Here is a 26497-nt window from a genome sequence, read left to right on the forward strand (position 1 = left end):
GTTGCCATAAAATGTTGCAATAAAATGTTTCCCAACATTTTTTTGTATATTATTACAAAATTGTTACTAACTTAACTTACTTTTAATTAGTTTCAAAAATGTTTAAGTAATGTTTATTAAACATGTTGCAAGATACATTTTTACATCAGCACACTCACAAGCCAATTTACAACAAATATTCAATAGGTATGCCCCGACCAAAATCATATTTATGTATGATTTCATGTAAAATGAGGTGTCTAAGCGCGCAGCAGCCATCAATTTCAAACTTACATGGTTTTTGTTGTCTTAACTGATAACGTAAACAGCAAACAACTAGCCTAGAGCCAGCCATGGAAAAAATTGTTAGAAAATCGAAAATGGTTGAAGCGCGACTGCTGGTCAGCCAAAAGCAGCAACAATTGCACGGCATATCCTGTATATACATACATATATTACTGTTGGATATATTGCAGTTGCAATGTTGCATATACATAGTCGTAACCGCGGTTCAATGCAAGTGAGTACGAAATGGGTGACATTGGCGGCTGTAGAGGAGATAATACATACATATGTAGGTAGGAATGGTATATATGTATCCGCAAATTCCGTTAGGCCTTGATGTTGCATGCATGTGTATACGAATGTATGTTTATAGCAAAATGTTGGCAACAACAAAAGCACCCATAATGTATGTACGTATACCCTTACAGTACATATGTGTCTGGCAACAAAATCGGCATTTTTTTGACCAGCGCAAGAGGCAACACTAGCTGCTAGTTATTTCAAGTTCACGCATTTTTGTTGCAAGTATGCAAAATCAAAATAAGCAACTGGCAAACACACATTGCTTATTTTGTATGTATGCATGTGTTTTTGCAGTGCACACAAAGGCCGTTGAGCGCAAAAGCTGCCAAACTTAGGGAGTTTAGGCGCACTATGTACACACATACATGGCTTTAATGGCCTGCAATGGGCACTTACAAGCGTACGTGCATTTATATGTACATGTGTACGTGTGTAGACCCATGTAGGCAGTTTGCTATTTTTTTGTTGTCTTTGGTGCAGTTTACATAGTTTGCATATCGCACGCCGCTTCAGATGAAAGTGATAGCCTGAATTATGGGGCTTTGCAGTTTTGCATTTGTCGGCCACTATTTCACACGTGCCCACAAGTGTAAACACACACATACACATACACATGTACTTGCAATTGCGCTATATTTAAAATGCATTGCAAATATTGGCTGGACTTTCAAAGATAAATTCGCCGCATTGATTATTTTCCCAGCTTAGTTTCATGCAAATCTCCGTGTTTGTTTTTATTTAGTGCACTAATATTTTGAGTAGCGTGCAAATTATGGCATTTCAAACAATTTACTATTTCACCGATGTAAACAATAAATTGGCCGCAGTTAGATATTGCTTTATGTGTATTTAGGAGAGAATATAAGGAATGTAATTCCCGCAAAAATACATAAATTGCGGTAACACTAAATTTTGTGTGAAAATATTCTATCATCTCAGGGGAAATACAAATTCGCTGTAAAATTTTGAATTCGCCGTAAAAGTTTCAGTTCGCCGTAAAATTTAAACTAACTATTTCGTGTATTAAATATTTAATAAAAATAAATTGCATTGCCACCTGCTCTTAAGTTGCATATAAATACGCACTTAACGTAGTCTCCCACATAATGGTTTTGAAAACATTTAAAAACTTTCTGGAAATATGCGCATACGATGTTTAACTAACACCACGCATCAAATTATTCATGAAATTATGTTGACTTAATTTCATGAAAGTGAACCTATGCAATGCCTTGTTAATGTAAAACACGGCGAAAACTTACAACAAAATATGCGCGTTCCCTCACGCTCTCAATTTGTTCTAATTCAATGGGTTTTTTTCATACACACTTTTCACTAGCCTTTCTCAGAACTCACTTACGTTGCAATAAAAGCTTATCGCGTGTAATTTTTTATGCGAAAAATTATTACTAAAGTTGGTTAGAATGAAAAAAAAAATCGCAAGCGAATATAAATAAATATTAAATAGTCATGTTGTTGCAAACACTTTTTCATAAGCATAGTTGTTTTTGTGGCACGCGGACGGCAGTTAACCGCGCTGTCCTGTCGCTGGCGCAAACTCAAGTTGTTTGAGCACGTTACCCAGCTATGAGCGGTGTGTATTTATTCGTATTAAATCTGATGTGCTTAATGTGCTGCAAACATGAAAAAATACCTAATTTTATGCGCCCACAATAGCAACTAACTAATCAGTATACGACACACACACATATATATATACATATTTATGTATATGAATATGTAAATTTCTATTAATATGCGTGTTAAGGTTGATGTGATGTATGCATGTAATAGACATGTGCGCAGGTATGGACTTCAGCGCGCAGGGACTACAGCTAGCGAATCTCATTGCATATCGGACCAATTCATATTCGCGTATGGTGGTCTATATATATATATATAGTTATATATAGGGGTATATGTGTCTGCTGTTATGTAAGTATGACAAATCGTATGCGTGTATTCCTATGAGCTCCAGCGAGCTTTTAGGCTTTCGCATTACATTCTGCACGTGGTCGCTCTACTGTGCAGCCATTTGCCACTGCTCTCAGCTGACTGGCACTACTCTCTTATTGTAGTACATCGTATGTATGTATATATGTGGGCTTGTGCATTCTATGGGGTATCATAAATTTTGAAGGATTTCTGTTTTGAACTTGTCAAAAGCAGACACACATGATTTTTGCGCCAACGCTGATTTAGCGGTATTTTTGGCCGCATTTTTTTCGGTATTTCAGTTTAATGTTTGCTAGCTTGGTGGTTGGTTATATATATATATAAAAGTTACTAAGGAAGTGTGGGCGTAAAAGGGTGGTTTAGTTGCGGAGGTAAGTTTTATGGTAAACGACAGATAGCGAGTCTGTTGTGCTAATAACGGCGAAAGACCTTATTTACTAACTATAAATATGTATGTAAATATAAAGATGTATGTAAATAGTTTGTTTATTTTACTATTTGTTGGCATTTCTTGCGTGTAATTTTATGGTCTGTTATATTTAGAGGTTTCTGCGTGGCTTTTGCCTTTTTCATTTTACCTCAAAGCTCACTTTATACAATATATATAGCAAATATTGCTATAGTTTGAGAAAATTTAGCAAACTCGTGGCATTTGTCGTGTCAAACTTGTGTCAAATACATATATACTAAAATTTACTTATCAATATATAAAAATATATATATATATATATTACAATTTGTGTATTTGTGACCTCACACACTCGAATTTCACTTGAATCTCCTGACAAATCTACAACTACTGGCGCGCACCTGCAACTGCAATCAGCTTGCTGACGTCAAATCACACAGTTCGCTGCTAACCTATGGCCCCGCCACTTGCTTTTGCGAAATTGAAAAATCATAATTTAATATTATACAAGACATTAACTGCATTTTAAGTTGCCATTTAAAAGTAATCAAAATTGCGCAGACAAGTTTTCAGCCATGAGTAGTAGTTAGCCGGCAGTTTCTTGCGACCACAAATAAATATACATACAAACAGACAAACGTAATAAAAGGAACGCTGAAATCGTTGACATGAATGAGCAAACAGCGCGACAGCAAGCAAAAAAATTGGCAATTTTAACTTCGACATAAATAAATAAAATTAATGAATCAATGAGTTTATGCGCCTATGTTTGGCAGAAATTAAATGCTCGCCGTTTCGGACGCTTAATAAATTCAGTCAGCAAGAATTCATAAACTATAGGCTATACAGAGTGTAGAGTAAAAAATGTAACTTTTTTTTGTATGGAAATGAATTATTGATTTCATAATAATAAATAAAACATTAGAAATGACAACAAGCACGTGTTGTTGCTGCTGAAATGTCCGGACAAAAATTAAGAAATGATAGCATATATGGATGCAAGCTGTGAGTCAAAATGCTGAAATGTTAATGAAGGAGTGGAAAAGATTTCTTTTTAAATTAACATTACAACTACGCTCCACTACATTTCACACACTTTCTTATGTACATATGCACATACATGCATTTTTATAAATATCAAGTGTTCAAAACAATTACAAAGTAAATTAATTCAAAGTGCAGTTTACCTGTTCTTGCTTCATACTAATCTCTAAACAATTCCACCTTTGATTTCTACAACGATTTCTGTTTCTTCTTCAAACGCTAAATTACTTCCTGCTTCCTTTGCGAACGAACGATTGAACAACTTTTCACACAGTACACAGCGTCACGGCCACATGCTGCAGCTGATTTGTTGAAAAAAAATCGCAAAAAAACTTAAATAAAATAAATGAAAAACGAATACAAAGATTAGTCAGCTAGTTTGTTAGCTGGCTGCAAAACAAATAAAAAATTACCAACAACAACAACAACAGCGAGTTCAATGTCTGCGCGCTACAAATTAGCATAACAACTTTATAGTTTAACTACTTGATATGCCTTCAATATCAGCGAAAATGTATCTCAGCGTTGAAATAAATATAGGTGGCTATAAGAAAATCAAAAGCAACAAAAACAAAATGTTAAAAAAAGAAGTAAAAAATCATAGCGAAACAGCTGGATCGTAGCAAAATAGTCCCACACTAGTTGCCACAACTTCAAATCAGCTAGAAGAGTGCCTTGCAACTGGTTAACTGTTTGCAACTTAACATTGGCAACGGTCACCACCAGCGTCGCCTACAAGTATGACAAATGCCGAGCAACAAATGCAATGCAATCGCAGCACAAAAACAACTTGCAACGAATTGCAACGACAAATCAACAAAAAACACTTTAACCCACAAAAATCAAGCAGCGAAGTACAATAACAAAAACAGCAATGTTAACTATGTGGACTTGCAACTCAACTAGCTCGTTGGCTGGCTGGCCTACTGGACGCGCTTGCTGAGACCGGCCTGCGGGCGACTGTCAATTGCTGCGACATACATACATACATGCGCACATGCCTTCCTTACCACAAAGCTAAACGCGCAAATCGCTTATGTGGGTGTGCCGTTGTGTATTTGTGGCACATTGGAGGACATTTGCGCTTATTTCTCAAACCCGATGCTTAAACAACAATAGCAGTAAATTGTGTAGTAAAGTAAATACATATATGTATATATCATATATGACTACTTGTTGTTTCCCAGTTTTTGCTGGTTTTTTTGTTTTTGCCTTTGCGCTACTTTGGCGCGCAGGCGCAAACGCACACAAGTTTGATCTCAAGCTTTTGCAGTTGTGTGTGTGTTTGTGGCAACCCCTTTGTGCCTCTTTGTTGAGAGTGGCTTTTGTTTTGTCTGCTTTTTATCAAGGCTTGCGTGCCTCAAGTTCGCTGTGTGTGCGCGCGCAGGTGTTGTCTGGCTGCTTCGCTTTGCGCTCTATTGTTTCTTCTGATTTATTTAGTTTAGTTTTGAGAATTTCTTTTGATAATAGTTTCTATTCATAGAAGCACTGCGTCTCTAGATTTACAGTTTTTGTGTGTTTTATTTTTAAAATAAATATTTTTTAGTACAACAAATGTGTTAAAAATAGTCTACAAATTTTTTGTAAATTAAACATTTATTTCATTATATATTTTTTATTAATTTTCGATATTCAATACCTTAAATGAGCACTATCAAGTCTCAAAAACTACATTTTTTAGTTTTTTTTTTATAATTAATCACATATTTTCTTGTGTCCTGCCATCAATTTCAAACCTAGCTTAAGTCACTCAACCATTCACAATCCTTGAAAAAATATCTAAGAATTCGCACACTTAATTTTTTTTTTCATATTGCCACTCCAACAACAACAGCAGAAAGCTAGTTAGTCTCCACGCTCGTCGCTTATCTGCCACTTCATCAACTCATTTGCCCTCCCTCGATAACAAAACGCACAAGACACAATCATTTAACCTCATTTTATGTGTTTTGGGCTGGTGGCTGATGTCTGATGGCTCTGTCAGTCGTTGTCGTCGTTGCTGTCGCTGATGAGCCTGATGAGAAAGCCGCTGATAATCATGCCATACACTTGTTCGCCACGTTCGTGTCGTCGAACGGATTCCTGCTGTCGCAGCATCCTCACACTGTACACATGCAACAACAACAACAACATCCTCACACCCCTGCCGACTGGCCTGCTTGTACAACTTGACATTTACACCAACTGTCAATTGCTCATTTCAGTCAACCTGACTGCCAGGCCAGCCTTGCTGCGCGCGATTTTGAGCCTCCGATAAGCGCAGCGCACAGTGAGCGCTGCTTCCCACAGTACATTTACGTCTCTCATTCAATTGTCGCTTATTAAAACGTTGTTGTTGCGGCATAAAAAATTTAAGCAACATGCAACAACAATGCGAGCATAAAATATGCAGTGTGAAATACACCGCAATCAGTTAGCTTACACATACGTGTATGTGTGTGTGTTTGTTTGGAGTGTCAAAGAGAAATGTGATAAAAATCTTTGACGTTTCACAAGTCTCGTCCCCAGCGTTTGCTTTATATTTTGACAAAAATCAGCAAAAGGTAGCCGGAGACGATGGCGGCGAAGGGAGAAGTCAAGAATTTGTCGTAAAAAAGGCAAGTAGCTTCAAGTGGAAAACTTGTTGAATGCACTGTTTAACGCCCCGCACCTCACCCAGCCTCCGCCAAACAACCACCCACCCGTCTCAATATATGTAAACCGTATTGTTGTATATGATATAATGAAACTTGAGGCGCTTGCTAGCTTGTAGTTGTATTTTTTATAGGTTTATGTATATGTGTGAGCGTGCGCTCGCTTGTCAGGTGAGCGTGGCGTTAAATTTTTTAATGTCTTACAAAAGTTTTAACACTACAGATCTTGAAAAGGCGATATAATTTCATTATTTCATTTTTCGTGTTTGTTGTGGCGCGTCACATTTCCACATTGGAGTCATACTTATACATTGTTGTTACTTCACAACAGCAAAAGCAGCAATAACAATAACTCCATAGCGTTGCGTGGCGTTCAAGGCGTCAATTTCGTATGCAAAATGCGTGCAATGGCCAAGTGTATTTGTTGTTGTTGTTGTTTTAATGTTGTTTTTTTCTCGATTTTCTTTTGTTTTGCCAAGTTCATCTTTATTCCTGCCGTGTGTTGGCGTTTTTCGAGTGATTGTTTTTTTCTATAAAGAAGCGCAAAAAATATTGCTAACTTTGCTGTTTGAAGTGAGATTTACAAGGTCAAGCGTTGAAGTTGTTGTCAGCGGCAACAGCAACAGCAGCGCAATAAAAGTGAACAGTAACAAGCAGATTGCAACAATGTCAATACACTCGCGTAATGAAAGCGACTTTTTGGGTAATAATTTTACATGGCAATAAATATATATGTAAGCTCAAATGGTGGGAAAAAGTTTTCGAAATAATTTTGCATATTGTTTTGTTTTTGTTTTAGTTTTTTTTTGCTGCTAAAAAATTAAAATTGAAGGCAAATTTCAAAATCAGTTAACAAGTGTTGTTCTATACATATACACACAAATACTCATTTAAGCCCATTTTTAACATTTTTATTTGAAAAAAAAATCTTTACATTCTACTTTAAAGCGTAATTCTGCCAGTCTGTATCGTAAGCTAGTAAGATTTCTGCCACATTTTTTTGTTACGCAGTAAGTCCAAGTGATTTACGACTATTTAATAGCTTCAACGCGACACAGTAACTATCATACATACATACATATATATGAAAGTGTAAATATATGTATTATATATGCGTCAATGGTGTTAATGAGGCTCTGCGCTTGACATTATTGAGCTATTAAATGTGCCATAAAATATTTATCAAACTATTTTATGACAATATAGCCTGCAGATAAAATCAAATAAAATATTATACATATATATATGTATGTCTATATATATATATAAGTAAAGGAATAAATATAAATATATTATTTTATCCGCTTAAAATTTTATATATCAAAAGCGGTATAATAATAAACTTCACGAATGCCATTTCACATTTGAAACCTGTAATTCATCAAAACATCTAATTTTGCATGCATCGAAGGAGAAAAAAATTAAATTATAGCTGACAACTTGTTTTGACTTTCACGCCCCCCTGCAGCGTAAATCACTGCGCTGTATATGCGCGGACATTGCGCAACAAAGCGTTTAGCTTGCAGTTCGTCGCTGAGTTCGACTTTGAGATGCTACAAAAACTTATTGCACGTTATAATCATGACTTTGGGCTTATAGCTGACTGCCAATTAAAATTGCTGAGATTATTTTGCAATTAATTTTAATTAACAGCAATTTTAACGCTAACAATGACGCAGCCAAAAACTGCTGTAAGTAGAATAATAATAAAAACAACAACAATTATATTTTGTATGCTAAACTGGATACAAATCAAATAAAGCGAATTCATGAAATAATTACTTTTCCGATTTTGTCGTGTTAATAACCTAAAAGCAGAAATTAACAAAAAAATAAATATATTTTAATTAAAAAATGTAAACATTACTACGAGAAATTGACCAAATAATGCCATGACTCCATAGAAAGCATACACAAAAGCAACTGCACTTGGAACATATTTTGAGCTACTAATTAATTATTTTTAATATATAATTGAAGACAAATTTATTTGCCATATATTTTATAAATTATTTTTATAAATTACTAATCATCTCCTCTTTTATTTTCATTTCAATTTAACAGTATGACGATGGCCTGCATGGCTATGGTATGGACTCGGGTGCTGCAGCAGCTGCCATGTACGATCCACATGTCGGACATCGGCCGCCCGGATTACAAGGCCTACCCACGCATCATTCACCGCACATGACACACGCTGCTGCGGCGGCGGCAACAGTTGGCATGCATGGCTACCACACTGGCGCTGGTGGTCATGGTACACCTAGTCATGTATCACCGGTTGCTAATCACTTAATGGGCGCAATACCCGAAGTACATAAACGTGATAAGGATGCGATCTATGAGTAAGTACAGTTATTTAAAAACAAATTTAATATTTTTTTCCAAAATAGTTTAATACAAAGTAAAGAAAAATATGTTCGGCAACTTCTTCTTGCTCCAAGAAAACATTCAATAACACTTACTTAGACGCTCGAGCGCTTTTAGCTATTTCTTTCACTGTTACTGCCACTAAAAATGTTGCTTCCTTACTTATTCTTTTATTTTTTCGGTGAAATATTTAGTTATTTTTCCTTTTTTATTAGCTTTACCATTTCTGAGCAAATTCTGGCAACTTTGATGTTCCGCCATACAGATATAGAAATTCGAAAGCCCAACAAAAACAAAAACAAAAAAAACTTGCAAATTTCTCATTTCACTCACCTTCATATTCTTTGAGCATGCGTGGTGCATTTTTTATATCGGTTTTTTGTTTTCTTCAGGTTTGAGGGCGTTATTCGAGTGTAAATTGTTAAATTAGGGGTTAGTGAAATTGTACGCTCGAGCGTGTCCTACTTTGGCGCTGATTAAAAGCCAAATTTATTAGGGGTTAGTTGCTTAGTTGAGCAGTCAACTAAATTGTTGTTATTGTGTTAGCATTTATTTTTTATGAGCGCTTAGAGAAGCATACCTGCAAAGTGGCAAGTGTTAATTTGTTGATTTTAGAGCGAACAGCTGTGGTTAAGCGGGTCTTTTAGAGATACGAATGAGAAAAAATGCAATTAATTGTAATTAGAATGATAAAAAAAACTTGCGGAAGTTATTAAGAAATACGCTGATCGACAATTTGAGCGCGCTTTGCTCCACTTTTATGTGATATGATATTTCGCGGCAGTTCGCAAACTTGCAACATCACTTTATTACATCTGTTTGCCTCAGGTGTAAATGCGCACAATTACACAAATTTAATTTGCACATTGCGTGTAAGTATATAATAACTGAAAATAATGAAGTATAATATACATATATAGTGAATATATATTTACCACTCGCCTGCATTTCGCTGCCTCGCAAGCGACGTACGACCATACTTGAGTGCGTAGAGTCGGAGATATTAGCATTTTGCATTCAGTTATGCAGCGATTAGTTTACCGTTTACCAATCCATTTGTGTTGTTACTTGATTGCTGCTTTTTTGTGCACATTGCACACACACACGCTTGCGACGCAGAACTGATTTCCGTTTAGCGACTACCATAAAAATAACTAACCACTCATTAAAGCTGTAAACTTCTTCAATGTACGCGCTGGCCTAGCAGCAAGCTGCATGTGAATTTCAGTTTGCGGAGATAAAGTGACCATGGCTCTTGACTGCCACAAACTTAATCCTTATGGCCATGACCAACAGTCTGTCTGTCCGTTCGGCAGCAGCAGCGGCAGCAAGTAGTGCGCGCACTATCTCCGCAGCATTGCTTGCAACATTCCGCATTGTTGACGTTATCGCAAAAGCTGAGCACTAACACGACAAGCTTGCACAGGCATACATGAACGCACAGCGTACCCCAACAAACAACAAACACACGCAGCACACTTCGGCGGTCATAAAATGGGGACACACAAGCCATGCCAGCAGTCAGCAGCCAGCCTCAACGGTAGCGGTAGCTTAGCAACAAAACTGTTGAAGCAGCCGTTGCATGTTGCTTGCATGTGCCTGATGCGTTGCGTGTATGCGTTGTGTTGCCACATGCATTGCAACATTGCGTAGCAGTGCGACTTGGCGGCTTAGCGGCGCATATGCGTGTTGAAATACATACAAACATAGATATATGTTGCATATATGTATATATATGAGTATCTGTTTGCCTGTTGACCACCATTTAATGGGTGCACGCGCTACATGCAACAAGCGCAGCGTTGGGCGTCTGTGTGTTTTCTTTCTCAAAAGCTCCATATTTGGACAGGCCACTACACTTTCCGGCGCGCACCACACTGCCGAGTTCAATTGCAGCGTACGCTTTCTTATTTAAATGCCTTCATTCATGACAACACAATATTGCCGGTTGGCAATTTGGTTGACCGTTCTCTTCTGCTGCGATTCAAATGAGCACTCGCAGCTCGTTTTTGCTTCCTTTATTGTCTGGTAAATAGCTGCTTTTATTTAATAGGCGCAAATATTTGCACATGTTGTACCCAGAGGAAAAAAAAACAAACTGTATTCATACGCGCCTGTTATATCTTCCTGTTGCATCGTCGTGAGTAATAACTTGCAATTTGCAACATTTATGAATTTATGAATGAATGCAATAAGGCTAACGAACGCCAGAGCAAAGCATATTATATGCAAATATTCGATTAAGCATTTGCATGCAGTAGGTAGGCAATGTTGACCGGCAACATCTAGTCAATCATGCAAAATATGACTACTTTTTGTGGCAATTTGCTGCTGCTGCGCTTTTGTAAATTTCAATCAGCTGCGCATATTTCCTTATGTATAGCAGGTATATTTGCATTTAATGCTTTTTATTAATCAACTGTTGTTTCTGCTGGTCACTTCAGTGCTTCTTCGCTTTCATTCGCTATCTCTTTCACTCCACCAGCCACACTCACCATTAATTGAGTGTTAATTTGTATTGCTTGCATACTTCAATCAAGCATCGGTTGCGTTCTCAGCATTCTGCCACGCAATGCGCCGACTACTACAACAAATCTATACAACTACACGCGCTGCCACATTGCACGCCTGTCTGTTTTTGTGACAAGTTGTCATATTGTAATATGTCATCTTTTTGACAGCAACATAAATACGCGCGTCACTTGTCGCATTGTCTGGCCGGTCGGTCATTGCTTTTGCAAAAATGATCAACAGTCGGTTTGTGCGCTGATCAATAAAAAGTAGAAAAAATATTATATATAACTCAATATATGTATATTTTTTTTTGCCATTCACAAGCCCAGCACTCGCATGATTGTCGTTTTCCAACTTTTGCTTATCAAATATACAATTTGTATCCGTCATAAGCTGTTGTGGATTACTAATTAATGTGTAGAGTGAGTGCGTGAGTCACCCAGCTGTTGAGCAGTTGTTGATAGTAGCAATAGTGGTGTTAATTACTGACCTGACGTAATGTGAAGAAAAAGAGGGAAATCACCTTTTAATGGTATTAGCGTAGGCGCCTGTATATGAATGCAATGCTTAAGCGAATTTAAATGCATAAATTACTAATTTATACATAATGAAATGACAAGGAAATAGTTTTAAAAGAAAACGACAAAAAAAATGTCTTATTGCTTGTGCAATTTGATAGAAATAACTCGATTTCAAAAACAAATTTTACCTGAAAGGATACTCGTTTTCAAAAACAAATTTTACCTGAAAGGATACTATTTTCTCTTCTTTTCTTTAATATTTTTGATATAAAATTTTAAAATGCATGAATTGAGTGTTTATAAAACGAGCTTTCACTTTTCAAAAAGAGCTTTCACTATTTTGAAAAAGAGCTTTTAGTTTTTTGAAAAAAGCTTTCACTTGATAATCCATTTTTTCAAATCACTAAGCTAACTAAGCGTTGATATAAAAGCTTATTTTTGATAAAAAAGCTGTAGCTTTTACATTAACATTTATTTCCATTCGCGCTCAAATTCATGCTTTTATACATGATCAAAGCAACCTAAATTGAAAATTTTTCGTTCAGTTTTATATATTGTACTCATAAATTGCAACAACAAATTACTCCAATTTGATTTACAACATTTTCACCAGCCAACTTTATAGTTTTACCGCAACACGTGCACACTTTTCGGCGTCAATGAGCCACCAAACTTGCTAATTTCACATATTAGTAACAATTAGCATATAGGTGCGAAATTCGTTGCACCTGTTTAGGGAACACCCCAGCTTCCTTCCCTTTGATTGCATCCCCGAAGCGGTGAATAAAACATTGCACTTATGCGCAATTCACACCTACTAAAGGGCAATGCGAAATGAGGCACAGACACAATAAAATAAATAATAAACAAAAACAAAAAACATGCATTTTAGTCAAACTCAAACGAGATATGTATTGGAAAACACTTTAGCACATGCTTACCTTTCAAAGTTTTTGGCATCATAATCACCCGTCGATTGAGTGAATGCACTAAAGTGTTTTATACACACACAAAGGGTAATTATGAAATCAAGTGTCTTGTACGACAACACTTATATATGGACAGAAGACAACAATAATAAAAAAATGAAATTAAAACGAGAACAACAGCAGAACTCAAAGATGAGTAGGAGTTGTGTAACAACAACAACAGCTGCAACATTAAGAACAAATTTATTGTAGCGGCAGCGCAGCAGCCACAACAGCAGTAAATGCGCACATTTTTATTAAGAACTTAACACCTTTGCTCAAGTGTTTGCTAACAACTTGTAAGCGCACTCAAATGTCCGAGAGCGCATGGTCGCTTACCTACATACATACGTGCCACATAAGCAACGGCAGCATGGACAGGTTGCATACAACAGCTAAAAGCGAGTCCGACTGATAAATGCGTGTTAGTGCCTATCATAAAAGTAAACAACCTGAATGGCCGGTGTTGCCAACCAACTGGCCGCAGCACTTTTATGACTTGCACAAAAGTGGCCGGTTGCGTTGAGCCGCCATAAAAACGGTTAAAATGTAAGAAACCACACTCACCTTAAATATGTGTTTGTGGGTGTGTGTGTGTGCGTGCCACTCAGCTGTATGCGTGAGTTTCAGTTTAGGTTTTTTTTTTGGCTTGTCATCGCACATCTGTAAGCGTGCATGAGTCGTCATTTTTATTGGCAACACCAAAGTTAGCAGCTATCTCAAAGATACGAAGCAACAATGAAAGGACATTTCGAAAAAAGGATATAAGCACAAAACGCTAATGCACTGTCTGTTCTCTATACATACATACATATATACGTAAATAATAAATATGTATGTTTGTTCTTGTTATAGCTGCTGCTCGACAGAGCATGCAATCCAACAATAACAACAGCTTGCAATGTGTTAAAGTGCCTTAAGTGCAGGCATATCAAACGCCCCAAAAGCGTTTCTTTACTTGTTTTTTTTTTCATTCTCTACTCATTCAATTCTAATAAAGTAGACAGCATTGAGAAATGGTTATAAAAAAAATATATATGTAAAAAAAAATTTTACTACTGCTCGCTTGTCGCTCGTCATTCCGAAGAAAATTATTCAATTAAATGTCAAATAAACGAGCAAATGACTGAGCGCTGGCCAAAGTGGTGGGGAGTGACAGCAACCATTTGAAATTCTAATTGAAAAATTATAGTGTTTGCTTTGTAGTGGACACATCGAGGGTGAAAAAAATGTGGCAAGGTAGTGTTGCAGAACAAAAAAATATATATACATATATATTTGTGAAAAAATTAGGTACTGCATTTAGGCGTCATTTATACCGTTTTATTAATTGTTTTCTCCCTGCCACTAACTAACTTGTTAAGTAAGTGCGGAAGTGCAGGAGGAAAAAGTCGGGCATTTTGCTGACCGAAAAAGAATTTAAGTAAAAAGCCATTATGCTCGCTAGATTCGTGTCTTTGTTGTTGCGTGCTCATGTAGTACCCTAAGTTCAGGTGCAATTTGCTTGCAGAAGCGTGAAGACAACTGCTGTATTTTAGTTCAGGCTTAGGTTGAACTGCCGTTTTTGTTTTTTCTCTTTCGAGACGTCAAATTGTCTGCGCTTATTTATTCGATCAAATCAAAAGAAAATGTGCAATCGTCAGGCAGGATAAAATAAAGAAATAATAGATGTACTTAAAAAAAAATATTTTTGATTAAATATATTTTAGCACTTTTAAAACTATCAATAAAAATGTTTTGATATATATTTTTTTTTAAATTTGAATGCAAAATATAAAAACTCTAGAGGTAGTCTTCATAATAAATATTTACAAAATATGATCTTAAACGAATTTTTTTTAACATTACTGTACTTTTGAAAAATAAAATTATTTGTGTTTTGTATAGAAAACGGAAAATTTACTATAGAAACCAACTGGATTCTAAACAAGGCATTAAACCAACTCAGTTCCCGCACAAAAATACACCTTTAAGCAGACGCATACATACATATACACATTTGAATAACAGCCGCATTGTCAGACACAGCGGCAGGCACATTTTCAACGCAAATGACCATACATAATCCATCAATTCGTAGCGGAGCAAAGGGAACTAAAAATAAAAAAAAAAATTTTTTTTCAACTAAAGTAACCCAAGATAACACATGTAGCTGACCATTTCAAGTCATTATCCAAAAATACAAAAGACCATGATCAATTTTAGGGCAGAAAGTGAATTTTTTCGGCGGTGAGGAATGCTATTCTTTAACTGTTTGCGCATGGATTATTGAAATTTGCTGTGAGCAAAGGATATACAAAACAACATACACAAACAAGAAGGATATAATGTTTGTATATACGAGTATATGTATCATATGTGTGCTGAGCATGTGTTGCAGCAATGTTAAAGGTGTAAGAAAAAGAGCAGCGAGCAGTTGGTTAGTAAGCCAAATATAGGGAGGTCAGCAGAAACCGGCTGTGCGTCAAAGGCAGCTGTTTTCGCCTAATAAATTTTTATTTGTTAAAAGTTATACAAAATAAATGCGCGTTGAGCCGCCAACTGCTACGTTGATTTGCATACGAAAGCACACCATATACAAAAAGTATGTTGCCGCAACATTTAGCTAAACATTTAATTTATCTGTAGCAGCACATAAAATTTGTTACGAATAAATGTGATAATATTTTTTATAGATTGTCATGAAATTAAGTTGCCGCAACATGTAGCTAAACATTTGCTATGAGTATCTCTTTATGCGTTTATTAATAAAGTGTCATGAATGTGAAGCTCAAAACCGTAATAATAATAAATTTAAAAATTTTAGTAGCATTCATATGTGTGCACTCGCAGACACCCAAATAAACCATTTATCATGTGACTGTAGCGCAGCAACAAATATAGCCGGCAAAACAAACGAACACATGCACACACACACATTCGCAGATAAACGTCGAGTTGCACATGAAAAACAATTTGTCATTACGGCGAAGCGGCAGAGTCAGCCGCAGCAGCAGCAGCGGCAGAAAACAGGCTCTATAGTCCCACAAAATAAATGTTGCTGAGTCCAGTTTTGTCTGCTGCGGCTACTGCTTTTATTGAAGTTCAGTGTTGACACGCACAAATTGCCAGTGTGACAAGTCGAAAGCACTCAGCTGAAAGCGAGTCTCACGAGATACACAACGAAAGCAAACAAAAAAATAATAATCATAAATAACGTAGAATAAAAAATGTATACAAATTGTAGATAGCCGTAAATATATTTTGCTTTTTGACAGATATTGGTCAAAGTTATCAACACGCCTGTTTGTGCGCTTGTCACTTCTTGACAGCAAGTAATGTCATTGTGACACATTTGTGGGTGCTCTCTCGCGCTCTCTCTCTACTTCTCAGCAGGTCAATAGCAAGCAGCTGATTCATTGCTACTGACAGTTCACAAAAATTTGCTCCTTTCTTATCACATTGTTGTTGTATGCACATTATTACCGTCATAGCTATGTAGTACGTTGAAATTTGCAAATTTTGTGACAGCAGCTGTCAATTTTGATTAAGTCACTTGACGCAGCGTTTCATTAAGGCGTTGAAAAGGCGGTCAGACGAAAATAAGTAAATGCAACAACAATTGTAAAGAATGCCGAGCAGCTATTTTATTAATACATTTTGATAACAACAACAATTTGAACACACGTCACCCGACGAGTGCTGCCTACAAGTTGCCAGACTGCTTGCGCTTGCTCGGGCGGCAACATTGCCACAGCGGTGTTTATGTATAGCAGTGTTTTGAGCGCTCTGAGATTTATTACGTTTTCGTGCAGCAATGATCCTCCTTTTTAGCGCTGTTGCTGTCACATACTTGTTGATTTCAATAAATTATTACCATTTATGCAAGTTTTTGGCGCTGCCAACTGCCGTAGTATTAAGTTGCTCTCTCGTATGCCACCGCATCGCCCGCTCACCGCTGCTAGAGATCTGTAAAAAACAATAATTGTTGTTGTTGTTGCTGTTGCTCTTTCTGTAGTGTAACGTAATTTATGTGGTGTATGGCAACGTTGACGCTATAAAACAATTTAAAACAATTTAACCATTAATTCTGAGACAAACGGTTTTAAGGTCAGCAACATGTTGCACTCAATTATAGTAATGCAACAATGTTTACACCGATATGAAGGTGTTCTGTGAAGAAAAATACAAAAAAAAACTTAGATTGAAGCTTTAAAAATTATGTGTCACCTTAAATTTCTCTTTCTTTATGAGAATTTTAAAAATATTTCTATATACATATATATACAACTAATGTCTGCACTTGCAATATCTGCAACTGCCTTCAAGTAAAGACATGTTACGCACCAACGCCAATGCAGCTCATTATTTATACGCATTTATTGATGCCACCATAGCGTGCAACATATAAAATCATGTGCCCCTCAACTTCTTGCGTCAACGCATCGACAACCCGGCTATGGATCTGCCATCAAATCACTTTAGATTTCTGCTCTAGGTGAATATGCCGCCACCCCTAAATGACTTTGCAGTGTGTATCCAGCGGTTGCATGCCACACAACACACCTACTAACAACACAGTTCACACACCACACACTTGTCGTTGAGTTAATAAGCGCACTGCTACAGCTTCGACTTTCCAAAAGTTCCTGAAGCCCTCTACTGGCTTTGGCATTTCAGCTAAAAATGGCTGCCACTGATGCGTCGCTCAATGCATGCTCTAATTAAAATGCATTACTTAGTATTTGTGGCAACTCTTTTGCAGCTCAACTCATGCTAATTCGACTAATACTCGGTGCATTGAGCAATAAACTTGCAACCATGGTATGGTTGCTATGTAGACTCGTGCTATGTAGACTCGTGGCTGCTTATTTTTGCCACACCGTTAATGGCTTTTGATAGGCGTTGGTGGCCACACTTTTAGTGCGCAGTCTTTTCATTACTCTGCGGTAATTAGTATAAACAAATGCGCTTCAAGTGTGTTGCTATTCATTTAGATTTTATTGGAGTATAAAAATATATATTTTGTTTTATCGAATATATAGTTTATCCATTTTATTCTTGCATATACTAATGAGTTATTATTTTTTGATTTTTTTCTTTGCAGACATCCACTATTCCCGCTCTTGGCGCTAATATTTGAAAAATGTGAACTGGCCACATGTACGCCCCGGGAACCCGGCGTGCAAGGTGGTGACGTCTGTTCGTCAGAATCATTCAATGAAGATATAGCAATGTTCAGCAAACAGGTAAGGGATAGATATGTGATTCTAAGAATTTTTAAGTTAGATATCAGGTAAAATAAATACTAAACTAGATAAAGTATATAAAAAATCGGAAAGAAATAATGGAAAGCAGTTTTTTGGGTTTTAAATTGTGAATATTTTTATACGATAGCCAATATTGAGTGATTTCATTAACATATTTGGGTATCTTAAAGCCAATAAATTTAAGATCTTTCAAACACTTTCGCCCTCTTTCAATAATTTCATGATTTTTGTGTTTCCTTCTTTTTCTATATGTGAGGCAAAAATTCCCAATTTTGGAGACACTTTCAGCCTTTGTTTGACACAATGCAAAACATTTAAATAAGTCATTATTTAACTTCTAGAATTCAAAGAATCTCATTTCATAATCCATTCCACATTTTGGATTCATGGCTTTGCCGAAAATGTGGTTTATCAATCCGAAATTGAACCGAAACATATGTGCCACATACCAAGCATACTTTCTTCGTTGTAATTCCCACTTAAGAGCCGCGTGATATTTCATTTCACTTTTCCACGAGAAAAGTTCTCGATTTCGTTGCCCTTTCATATAGTAAATACCCGCAACTTCACTTAGGAATAAATCTTTTTTAAATAACTGCATGATGGATTATATGCGCCGCATTTCGTTGCTTTCCCAACTGACAAACTGACTGCCACGCCAACTACAGTCAGCAACGGATCCACTTGACTGGTAATTGGAGATTATTTTTCTAAAATCCAACACATGTGGCACACACGCGCACTTGAGAGAGCGCATACAAAACTGTTAAACGATCAGATTACTTGGGGGTAGAATAATTAAATAAAAACAACAACAGCTACAATAGTAGATAGTGAGGGCAGCAACAATTTTTCATAAGCAGCGTTAATACAACAAAGTCCAAATCAAGCTGAGTTGTGGCGCAGACGCCTTATGATTTCAATGATTTTGCCAAATCCACCGAGCTACTTGAGTTAAAACTGTGAAATTGACAGACGAGAACGGACAAACAACGCTTATGCCCACATGTGTATGTACTCATCAAGTAGGGGATACTTAATTTAATTTTTGGTTGTTTGGTTTTTAGTTTAGTTGTTATTGTTGTTGTTGGGCACATCCGTGGCGTTGAAATTAAATGCTAAAGATGCACAATAAAAATATTATTTCAATGGAAAGCCAAAATGTAAATGTTGAGCACAAACAGATGTGACAAATATGTGTGGCAAGCAGGCGGGTGGGTGAGTGTGCTGAGTTGGTTGACTGAATGCTGGAATGCTGGGTTGCAGCAGAAAGTGACATACATTGACATGCAGTGACACATAGTCTGCGTGTCAGCAACGCCTTGCTGCCTGTGGTGGTAATGCCCACTAATTGAACACAGAAATATAAAAAACGACAATAACAAAAATTAAAAAGAATTAAAAATAATTATGAATGTGAAACAAGCACAACGAAAGGAAATACAAAGTCGACGAAAATTGAAAACACAAGTTGCCACTTCCTTTTACTACGCACCAGCAGCAGCGGCAGCAGCAGCAGCAGCTGGAGGTGACGCAAATAAATCCCGAGTTGTTTTTGGGAGACTGCTGCACAAACAAGAAGCAAAAACAGACAAATTAAAGCAAAAAATCACTACTTCAACTCTACAACACTTAGGCACTTCCTTTGGCAACGCGCAGTAGTGAACAAGTATGCTTGCAACATTCCAACATATGTACATACATATGCGCTTGGCACTAGTGTGCAAGATATTGGTGACTTCATAAAAACGCTGTTGTGTGCTGCCTGCCACACTGACATTTGAATAATTTACGATGGTTTAACATTAAAATTATGCCCACACAATATGCGGGCGGGCGAATGTGGTGAACGAGTTTATGATGGTGTTGAAGTTGCCGTTGCTCATAATGGGGCTGCTACCCTTCTGCTGGTTAAATGCAGAAGTTTAGTTGCGACTGATGATGATTACGATTATGATGAACCATCGCAATGACTGACTGTCTGTCGAACGCAAATCGACCTCCCATTCACTAAGCGCAAGCTATGCGCGCACATTATTTCGGTGTTACTGTTTTTGTTTTTGCTTTTTTCAACAATATCCCAACTAACTAATGTATGTGTATGTAGTTGATCCACCCTGCGCACCTCTTTCTCGCGCTTGACGCACATGCCGACACTCTTCAAGTGTGTGCAATCATGAAATGAAAAACGTACAAAAACAATGCGAAAAGCATATATCAGCAGCATGATCGGCATCGGCGTCAGCGCGCTTGGTGCGAGATCACATTAAAAACACCATCAACGCAGGCACCTCATCACATTATGATTGCTGTCTGTCTGCTGCCCTTCTTTGCGTGCTGCGGTTGCATACCACATACATACATACGCATAGCATGCGTATATACATATTAAAACACATGTGTTCTGCTGCGACAAAAATTCAAAAAGTTAAAAGTGGCAGACAACTCTGCAGCAGCCACAAAAGGAAGTTCATGCCGCAGCAAAAACAAAAAATGCAACTTTGAAATTCTGAAAAAAAAAATCGTTCAATATGCGAAATATGACATGTCAGTGCATTGAAATAATAATCAGAAAAATAATGTTTTTATTTATGGCTCATTTGTGCGCTTTTTTGATGGCTTTGTTGCGCGAGTTGAAGATGTTGCGGAGCCAATGTTATACGTTGCAAGCATAATTTTTGAGACAAATTTATTTTATTTGCTTCTAGAAGAGTTGCCAGATTTTTAAAAGTAGAAAATAATATGTTTTTAAGGGTTCAAAAATAAGATTTTTGAATTTTTATTAAAATATTTTTGAAAAAACAATAAAAAATTTAAAAAAATGTAATTTGTTTCCAACAAAATATAGCACACAAGTGCAGCAGCATTGAAATATATGTGCTGCTTAAGATTTTTATGTACGCGCAAATATGTTCATTTTTTCATTTCCCCACACTTACATCGGCAACTTGCCGCATGCAACATTCGCTCAATTGCAAAATCTTAATTCCGCACATAAACCTTACCACACAGATTTAGTAGCATAATTTTTCATATACTAATTTGTGCGCATTTCACAGACGCACACGAACACACGCACTGCCACAAATTAATTCGCAACAACTGCTTAGTGCCACACTTAGTGCTTCGCGTAAAAATAACTCGAAATGTGTAATAAGTAGCGAGAATTTGAATTTGAAAATAAATATAAACGCAAACAGTCTGACTGCCGTGGCTGATGTTTACATTGCGACAGCCAGCAGTCAGCCTGTGGCAGCGGCAACTTCATCAACATGTTTATCATGTCGATCATCATTCAAAAGCGCGCCACAACAACATGTGTGTGTTTGTATGTCAAACAACGTCATGATTGTCAGCCGAATAGTTGTCTTCATCAATGCTTGCCGCATCTTTGGTGCAAACTGTTGTGTTGCTACCACAAGCAAATGACACTATTGCAACAAGAAAAAACAACAAATTCAAATCTACAAAGTTCTCTTTGCGCTTTATTTATGTTTGCCAAAAATAACGCCGACACAACAACACTTGCTTACACAGTTGTTGTTGTTAATCGTGTTGCATTTTCTAAATTTCGCTTTACGCGCTATGTATTTGTTGTTTTTTTTTGCCACTCAACAATTTTGCTTTGCTTTCAGCTTTTGGCTTTTTTGTTTCAAAGTGCAATTGTTGTTGTTATTGCCGCTCTTGATGTTTCTAATTTAGTTGCCGCAGCTGACTTCTGTTAGCGTTTATTTTCGAAACTCATATATTTTATTTAAGTGTGAAAGAAGAAGAAGCAACAACAAAAAAAAAACCTGAAAAATTTGTAGGCAGCGAGCGCAGAGGTTAAACTTTGCTGTCGCGCTAGTGAGCGATGTTGCATGCGATGTGTATCGAATGCTTGATATATGTGCTTTTCTCTCAAAACTTAAATATTTTTTCTCTTTTTTTGAGATTTCTTTTTTACCTTTTTTTCTATTTCTTGCTTTTAATGCAATGATTTTTGTTTTGGTTTAATCGTGTATGTGTGTGTGTATAAGTGCCGCATTTCTTAGAAGTGGGGGTAAAATGGTTGTTTGGTGTGAAAAATTTTTCAGGCTCAGCGATTGCGCGTGTGAGTAAGTGAGTGTGAGGCGCGCAACACTCAACAGACTGCGGCGTTTGTATTGTGGCAAATAGGCGTATTAACTGGCAGACAGATTGCTGGAGATAGGCGCATAGAGCGTGGTAAAAGCATGTTGATAGTTGGCGGGTCTTGAGTATTGAATGGGTTGGGGAGAGAGAAAGGAGGTGGAAATATGATTTTAAGCTGCATTAAAATTGTTAAATTTGAGTAATTTTATATGATCTTTTTTGAAGTCTAATATTTTTAAAGTTTTCTTTTAACATTTGATCAAAAAATATTTAAGAAAAAATTAGTATCAAAATATTACGACATATGTATATATTTTTTTATTTAAAAAAAATAAACTGAGCAAATCCGTAATCATTTTCAACCTTTACTCCTATAATATCGCGTTGAAAAAAATCCAATAAATATTCATTTTTAAAATTATTCATAACGCACAGAGAAATTGATTTTATTTCGGAAAATATGCACATACTTAAGCACATATGTATAAATCTTTAAGAACTCACATGCCAGCTGAAATGAAATGAAATACGAACGTCAGGGCCAGAGTCACACAAGCCAGTCAACAAATTTCTTTCTTATTTAATATTAATTTCTTTAATATTTTATTAAATTTGTTTAAGTCAATTGAGTAAGAATGAAATATCTTCCATGTGATAATTTTATTAGCTCTCATTCAAAGCACAGTTTTAATTAAAAAAGTAGTCTTTCTGAAAAATATATTTTCGCACAGCATCCTCAGTAAACAATTAATTTTTGTTCGCTGGGTTGTGTTGCGATTGACTCAGCGCACAACCGCCAACCTCCTCAACCGACTGAAAACGCAAAGAATTCATAAGTGAACATCGCTCTTTCAGTTTCAGATGATTATTGTAATATTGTTGTTTTTGCTTTTCGTTTTTGAATTTTTGGCATTTGGCATAATGATTAATGAAGTACGGGTAAATAGCATGGTTGTTAGTTTGTTGGCTTTAGTTGGCTGTCGCTGTTGTTGTTGTTGTTGTATATGTATGTTGACGATGATGATGGCACTGACGGCTGTTTTTCATACTACTAACTGTGTTTGGCTTATTCCAATGTTGTTCGCTGATTGTCTGCTTGCCCTGACAACGTTCTGTCTGCGTTGTGAGTGCTGCTTCCTAGTCTGCCTCTTCTTCCTGCTCATTTAACATATGTGGTTATGTACAATATTGTGATTCTGTTTTAACGCATCATCAGCAGCATGAAAACATGAATTTCTCAGATTCTAGATTCTGGTCGGTGTTGGTGTTGTCAATATTTGTTGCTGTTGCTGATTTGCAATAAACAGCGTTGTGTTGTGTTGTATGAAATGTAATTATTAATTTTTATTTTTATATTTTTTTGCGACTGCAAAATTTGATGTTGATGAGTTTGCTTGTTGAGTTTTTAATTTTGGTCAACAGTTTTGTGGAAAAAAGTGCTTGCATACAAGAAATTATGTATGCATCATTTAGTCAGCAACATCATTAATATTGGCAACAAGCGAAATTAATTAAGGAACTGCAATATATGCGAAGGAGGAGTGTAATGGCGAATATGCAGTGCCACATCAATTCAAGAAGGCTTTTATATATTCAAATATATATGTATATAAACACAACTTTCCAATTAAACATAAAAAAGTTATTAATATATTTAGTATTTATTTATTTCTACCAACATACTTTCCCCACGCCATAAATTTTGTTAGCGCTTAATTTAGTTGTTTGCTGCAAAAATCACAATTATTTAATTAAATAATTAATCGCGTAAATCAATCGGTTAATTGAGCACAGCATGCAAGCAAATAAATTACAACGGCCGCAAAGCGGCAGTTAGTTGCAACACCTACATACACATGCACATATGCCGTTGTGTGGCAAGTGCCACACTCTCATCATACATTTGTTGGTGTATATTTAACTGCGTGTAGCCGATTTTAGACACTGCTAATTATAAACAAATAAATTACATGTAGGTAGACATTTTTATTACGCTCACCCACCTAAACAGCTGAGCAAGAAATTACACAAAGAAGAAGAGTTGAAAAATATACCAGTACATATGTGTGTGGCAAGTGAGCAATGTGTAGCAAGTGTGTGTTGGCAATTTAATAGCCAAAAGTGTTGACATAATTGTCGCCACAGCCACAACGGCAATGACATTAAAACGAAAAAAGTAAAAAAAAAGAAAAAAAACATTGAAAATACATCGCCACATTCGTGACAGTTATGCGTTCGCTGCACACGTTGCTTAGGTGCTTTCGCTTGTTCTTGCCACAATGTTGTTACAGTATATAGGGTTTCTTATATTTTAATGCTAATCGCCATGCGTTTTATTAAATCTTTTGCTGCCCCATATAATAAAATTCAGCTGTCAAAGCAAACCGAAATCTCCACAACATACCTACGAGCATTATCTACACACACCTTTATCTAACTACGCATCTAAGAGCATTTCTCATTACTTGCTTTCTTTTACTTTGCGTTTTACGAAAATTATAGATGTTTTGTGATTCACAAATTTGGTTTGGGTGTTCTTACCGATTATATACACCCATACTAACATACATACCACATATTTGCCTTTTCTCAGCTATGTGCGTTTCGGTATTTTTCTCGGGAATTGCTCAAAATTACTAGTTTCGTTAATTTCATCTATGATTCCTTAACGGCGTAACGACCTTTCTTTCAATTTACCTGCCGCCTCACCAGTGTATATACGCCTCATACAGGTTCTGGCTACAACAAAAATGCTGTAATCAGTAAAGTAGAAAAGGCACACAAGTAGAAAGAAGTCTGAGAAAAGGTACACGCACTACCTTTGGGTTTTCCATTGTTTCAAAATGAAATCGCATTGCTTTCCAGAGAAAAAACATATTTTTTGTTTTACAAAAAAGTGAATTCGTAACACACAAACATACAGGCAGGCATTTAAAAAAGGGCATTAACGCATACAATTTTTGTCTCCTTGCAGCACTATTGTTTGGAATGTGTATGTTGCGCATGCGCATATTGCTCATTTTGTGCCTTCATATGGTGGCGTATACCTTTTGCGCTCTAAACAACATCAAACACATACACAATTATATGGATGTGTGGTGAAATGGCATTTGTGTACAAGTTTTGTGCATTTTAATCTGCTTTGTTTCATTTGTGTTTGATTTTTATTTTTTTGTTATAAAGAAATATTCCCGCTTCTTCAATTATACTCATATGCTCCTTTTCATTGCTGCCTTTAGTTCCATTCGTTAAAAAAAGATGTGGGGTACCTTTTTAATTTGCCCTTACCCTCTTTTTATCAACGTGAACGCGGCTATATCCTTCGTGCCACAAATATTCATTCATACCTTTATATGTATGTATATAGAAGCAAGAATTTAAAATACAATAATGCGTTCGAATTAAAAAAAATATCAAATGTGTGCCTTCAAGATGGTAATGGCAGCATAGATTGCTTAGTAGTATCCTTTCGTCAACCCCTGGTGTGGCTGTAAGCGGTTTTCGATTACGTGAACAATGGTTTCGGAGGTAGGGAAGAAATTCACTTCCAACTGTAACAGCAGTTAGTTGTCTACTGCTGGGATTCCTGTACCTTTAAAATTTGTAAAGGCAGACATAATCAGCAACACAAAATGCGCATCCTGCTTGTCCTTTTACACTCCACTATAATGCTATTGCGCAGTCGTAACTGTTGTTATGTAAAAATATATAACATATAATTTAAACGCATTTTCTGGTAGTGCCACACACAGATTGCTACTTTTATTGTAACAAATATATGCTTGCAACACAATAAAATTGCTTATAGACTTTTCTGCTTTCAAATTCATTATTATTTTTAAATTTTCCACAATTCAATTGATTAAATTTTCTATCAAATAAACAAGCATCTGCCCCCGAAAGCAGCCTTTATTGTTTATTCCACGCTGCCACACTCATTCCACAGCTTTTGCAGCCAACTAAAATGTTTATTTTAAATATATATACGTCATAACGTCATTCTACGTGGCGCTTTCGCACCACCCCCTGTACCGCGCTTGCCACACATAATGACCGTGTAGTAAAAATGAATGCCAGACGTTAGACATCGATAGACGCCAGCTTCCAACCGCTAACTGATTAGGATGATCTCCTTACAACTGGCCACCAGCGT

At 36.5% G+C, this 26497-nt stretch overlaps 1 protein-coding gene across 1 annotated transcript in view; it reads left to right on the forward strand.

The window, feature by feature from the left end:
- Positions 1-26497, forward strand: part of LOC105213891 (homeobox protein homothorax) — a 249552-nt gene that overhangs the window by 12967 nt on the left and 210088 nt on the right. The window contains exons 2-3 of the mRNA XM_011186990.3: positions 8674-8954; positions 18069-18210. Of these exons, the coding sequence (XP_011185292.1) occupies positions 8674-8954; positions 18069-18210 (423 nt within the window). The remainder of the gene's footprint in view (positions 1-8673; positions 8955-18068; positions 18211-26497) is intronic.

The sequence above is a fragment of the Zeugodacus cucurbitae genome, chromosome 2, assembly GCF_028554725.1.
Source record: "Zeugodacus cucurbitae isolate PBARC_wt_2022May chromosome 2, idZeuCucr1.2, whole genome shotgun sequence".
NCBI classification, from domain to species: Eukaryota; Metazoa; Arthropoda; class Insecta; order Diptera; family Tephritidae; genus Zeugodacus; species Zeugodacus cucurbitae.